At 40.1% G+C, this 5,232-nt stretch overlaps 1 protein-coding gene across 1 annotated transcript; it reads right to left on the minus strand.

Annotated features, from left to right (window-relative positions):
- Window positions 1-3,937: 3,937 nt before the first annotated feature.
- On the minus strand, window positions 3,938-4,630 carry LOC123149654 (uncharacterized). The gene is made up of 2 exons (XM_044569356.1): window positions 4,335-4,630; window positions 3,938-4,239 (listed from the first exon to the last, which is right to left on the minus strand). The coding sequence occupies exons 1-2, from the start codon at window positions 4,442-4,444 to the stop codon at window positions 3,990-3,992; spliced, it is 360 nt and encodes a 119-aa protein (XP_044425291.1). The 5' UTR covers window positions 4,445-4,630; the 3' UTR covers window positions 3,938-3,989.
- Between the last annotated feature and the right edge of the window lie 602 nt (window positions 4,631-5,232).

Raw genomic sequence — 5,232 nt, forward strand, 5'->3', positions numbered from 1 at the left:
CAAGTTTGTTCCTCAAATGGATGTATCTAGCACTAACTTGATGCTACATACATCCATTTGAAGGACAAGCTTTTTCGAATGAAGGGAGTAGTAATGTTGATATACACACTGAAGTTGCTAAACACAATCGGTCACTAAATAATAACACAGATGCATCAAAGGCATATTTCCGTGTAATCAAAAGATGGCTGAAACTTTTTCATGTTGTTCACAAGTCCTTTTGCTTCACTCGTCCAGTGGTCATTGGTGTGGGTGTTGTGTGAAACAATGCCCCTTGCATCTGTTTGTCCACGCACCCTGTAACATGAGAACTACTCCCTCCGTTCCAAAATAGATGACCCAACTTTGTAGTAAACTGAGTCATCTATTTTGAAACAGAGGGAGTATTTGCTAAAGAAACAAAAAGATTAATGCCTTCTCCTAACTACCAACTATATTATGACATGTGTTAAACCATCAAAGTAAAACAATTCAATATTCGCATGGGTACTAACATAAATGAAATAAAACTCCACATTCAGCATGCCTTAGTAGCACCGCTGCATACTATTGTATAATTATCAGAAGTCTGGCATGCATTGTTAGATCGTGCAAAGTAAGAGGCGCATTATGAAGCACTGACATTTAACCTAGACAGACAGGGCAAAGATATCAGCAACGGAAACATTGTGAAGCACTTGTGCATCCATAATAAGAGGTGGGAATCTACTGCAGTTTTTATTCACTAAACACAAACAATAAAAGATATTAATAAATATATATAGGCATTCATGATGAAGATTGACCTCTGCCATGCCGGATCAAACGGAATGAAGCCGTATTGATGCCACAATAACATCCACAATTTTTCTGATTTAATTTTTGAATGAAATGAATGAGGAGCAGGATGACATGAATGGCTCAGATTTGTTTGGCATGCCTGTATTACTTTTGCACTCGTGACCTCAATTACCAAATCTAACAAATTGCTGAAGCTAGAAAGTAAAACCTCCATCTTGAATGATAATAAGTCGGAGAGTGACAGCGGATCAAGTCCTGCAAGGGAATACAAGGGAGTGAGGCTACTTTGGACATGACTGGGTGAACTGAACCCTTTGTTTTATCACTGGGTCAAGTGGGTGAAAGAGCTGATGTGCCATGAACGAATAAACTGGGGAGTGAGGTCATGTGTGGCTGCCCTGCAGGGATTCTCCTTTTGAAATGAGAAAAGCTTGATGAATAGAACAGAGATGGAAGAAATCACGATATCATAGAACCTGCAAAACAAACGGGAACGAACTCATCAGACCAAAAAAACTCATAGGTCCAGCAGACGTCGATTGTCGTTGAGGTGCAAGCATGTAATTATATAATCATGCATGTTCATGGCTGAACTCACTCTTCTTTCAACAAAAAAATTTAAATTGTATAGTGAAGTGAAATGCGAAAATCAACTTCCTCTCTCCATAACCATTTTTAGTTTTGTAGTGAAAATTTGACGAACCATAATAAATCCCTGAAAAGTAGCATTTCAGTGTGATTTGTGTCTTTTCTCAAGGATTTCTGCACACCTATCCCAGGTTACACTTCCTTGTTGATGGTTTGTTCTTGGCTAAAGTTGGTTGTTGAATCCATTTTATATAAAAAAGGCACTCCTACTCAATCTCCCTCAATTTTAAATTAATACAGGTTGAGAGCAAAGGTACAGTAAGGAAGGTACCCAGTAAGTGAAAGCAAAGATATATGTTTATCTTGCATTGGAGATAGTAATAATAATGCAGGTTGAAAGCAAAGATACTTAGGTTGTAAGGGTAAAGTAAATTAATACAGGTTGAGAGCAAAGGTTCCGTAAGGAAGGTACTTGGTAAGTGAAAGCAAAGAAGATAGTGTATAAAAATAATAAAAATGGATAATCTAACATCTTACGTGTACCAAAATTCAAGCATGTCATGGGCTGCAAAGCTGCAAAATTTGTATCAAACTGAAGATCAAACCCGAGACTCTTTTTTAACCCAAAACTATAGACTCTAATGATCAGTGCAATCTTTATACATCACAGATTGTTGACACATTTCTAACTAAACTGTCAACAATTACAAAAAATCATTTGATAACCACTGTAGTTGCAAAATCAATTCACCATCTGTCTTTAGAACTAACTAAACGGCCAAAGAGTACGAAGACTTCTATAGCTAACAAATATAAACATACAGTTAGTTGCATGAAGATAAGTATAATGGTCCCTAAACCTCTCCACTCCTTGGCCAGAACACACAAAACACAAGGCTTATCAAACATGAGTCTGTCCAAAACCAAGATCAACCATACTGGGAAAAACATTCAGAAATCTCAAGGTTTCTCACCTCTTAAATCAATTGAAACAAAATCACAAAGAAACCAATCACAAGAATAGATTTATTCACCTTCTCAATCCATCAGGACCTGACCAACCTTTGGACTATAGATCCTCATCCAAACTGTGAGATTTTCCTCCTGTGGGTGAGGTTGCCCAACACAATTGTTCTTATGTTTCTTTGTGGCTAAATTGAGTGCATGTTCAACAGGGTCTTGAAGTTTCATTCATTCCTAGATTGCAGAACAAAGTGTCATTACTATCTTATCAAAGATCTTGATCTTCTCGTAACAAAACCAAAAGATATCAAGTGAGGTCGACATTGACAACTCTGAACATGACACATTGCAGGAAAAGTGAGATGGAAAGTAGCAGTTGTACAAGGCACTGAAGGTGGGAATGTAAGCAAACATCTTACGTGTAAAATCTTGCTGTGCGTAGCTGCAAAAACAAGAATTCTGCTTGTTAGAGGCACGCATCCAAAAATAAGAAGCATGGACCAATGTCTTGGGGACACAAGAGGGGTCTCACACCACTCGATTAGCTGCAGCCATCCAGCAAAACCATCAGAACCCCACCTTTGGTCTTACATTAGGTACTTCTCATCTCTAACAGTTAATGGTTGGCCATCTGAAACTGAAAGGAGGTTGAAGAACAAAAATATATAGCTTAATTATCTTATTTATACCACATGATTATATATAGCACTGAGCATCTGTATTTTTGTCTACAAAGCATAGAACATAAAATAGATAACTCGAACTAATTTACTTTCAAGCATCATATCAAGATTGTTGCTACTAACATTAGATAAATTCAAGCAAGTTTTTGAGAAACTGTACGCCACATAATTTTGGACCAGATTTTTTATCACGGGCGGATGCATAACAGTTCCAAGTGGATGCCACCTAAAGAAAGAAACAACAAAACATGAACAATACTCTAAAGGATTAATTTCAAGCTTAATATAGTATCCTCGGGATAGACAGAATAAATTTCCAACGGCAGCCACATCACGTCATAGGCTAACGAGACTCCCAACAAATTATACACAAGGATTTTCAGTTTGCCATCAAAGATCAAAAGGAAAAATATATGGTTCATGCTCTCTTTTTTCTCTCATGCAACTCTTATTAAAAATTGATTGGTTCATGGAAAAGAAAGGCATGCATTTTAGTGAACATATGTTTCAGTTGTCTTTTCTTATCCGTCTTTGGAAAAGATCAAATAAAACATAAGTGAACCCAAAAATATCCTGGTGATGAAACAAAATATATACAATTTCATGTCTCCTACAGTCCTATCGAGCAGGGAAGGAAATCAAGCTACCAAATGCTAGTTTATGGGTCGAGAACCCCACAAGATAGAAGCAAATATCTACCACACGGATTCTTGCTATGATTGACTGGAACTAATGTTTTGATCGGATAGTTTTTTTGTTCTTTACACTTTTATTTACCTCATGGGACTTATTAATCACAAAATCATCTTGTTATAACTGACTGGAACTGATTTTTTTAAGAATGAAATCACATACATAGATCACTCCTCTCCTCTAGACTTCTAGGACATTCATCAAACACCGTTAGGCGGTTTTTGGAAGAATGAAATCACATGGTTACATAGAGCACTCCTTCCCTCCAGCCTACTAAGACTTTCATCGAACACCTTGTAGGCGTACAGAAACAAAATGTGCACAAACAAATACACTGAAAGGAGGAGGGAAATTAGGAAGATGACAAGAGTGTGTGCACCTGCTTGAGAGGAGCAGCTCCACCGGCACCACAGGGACGCGGCTAACCTCCTCCTTCTTCCCAGCAGCACCACCGCACCACGACAACCCGCTGCTTCTCGTCCTTGTCGCCTGCCTCCCCTGCTTCTTCGCCCCACCAGCAGCCTCGCCTAACCTGTTGAGCACCGAGGAGGAGGAAGAAGTCAACAAGAGCACCAACGCGAGCTTGGTGATAAAGAAAGGGACGCGGGAGGAGAAGGGCTGGGTCACCATGGCTCTCTCCGCGGCCGGATCTCGCGGAGGGGCGGCTCCACCAGCACCCCAGTGACGTGGCTGACCTCTTCCTTCTTCCCAGCAGCACCACCGCACCACGAGAACATGCTGCTTCCCGGGGAGGTGCTCGGGCGGCCGGAGAAGAGGGGGGGGGGGGTTGCCCTGCTCTGGGCGAGAGGGAGAAGGCGGAGGCCGTCAAGGAGGGGGCGGCTGGGTGGAGAGGGAGAGGAGGCGGCTGAGGTTCTGCGGGAGAAGGCGGCTAGGGTTCTGCGGGTGACGGAGGAGGAAGTGAGCGAGGGGAAAGGAAGAGGAGAGGACGCGCGAATAAAAGGAGATGTGGCTGGTGCCGCTAGTTGGACGCACTTGCTCATCCTTTATATGTTCAATGAAGGTTAAAAATAAATAAATGTTAGAATCAAAAGTAAGCACAAATCTAAAACAGAAGGGTGTATTAAATAGTACTTCAACTAATCATGGTAAGATTATAATAATGACATAGCATCCTAATTGTTTACTAAAATGTTTTTGCAGATAATGTTTTTCACAAAGATCTGAACTGATGGTTCTTTCATAACCTCCATTCTTTCATTCAAATGTGTTTTTTGAACTTCAGGATGATTTTTGGAAGCAGATAGATTAACCACACATAGCAAAAGAACCAAACCAAAAAAAAGGAGAAGCCTTGGCGCTGGGAAGAAGCTACATCTTAGATGAAATTCATCAGAAAGCACAAATTGTAATAGTGTACAAAAACTAAAATATCCTTCCTAGACTATACCAGTCTTGATGCCATCATTCACTTAAGGAATGCAGATGAACACACATCCAGGCATGCTGAAGGCATGCATAGAAGTATTGCAATCTAAAAGGGTCTTCATTTGGCACCACTAAAAAG

The sequence above is a fragment of the Triticum aestivum genome, chromosome 7A (assembly GCF_018294505.1).
Source record: "Triticum aestivum cultivar Chinese Spring chromosome 7A, IWGSC CS RefSeq v2.1, whole genome shotgun sequence".
Taxonomy (NCBI): Eukaryota; Viridiplantae; Streptophyta; class Magnoliopsida; order Poales; family Poaceae; genus Triticum; species Triticum aestivum.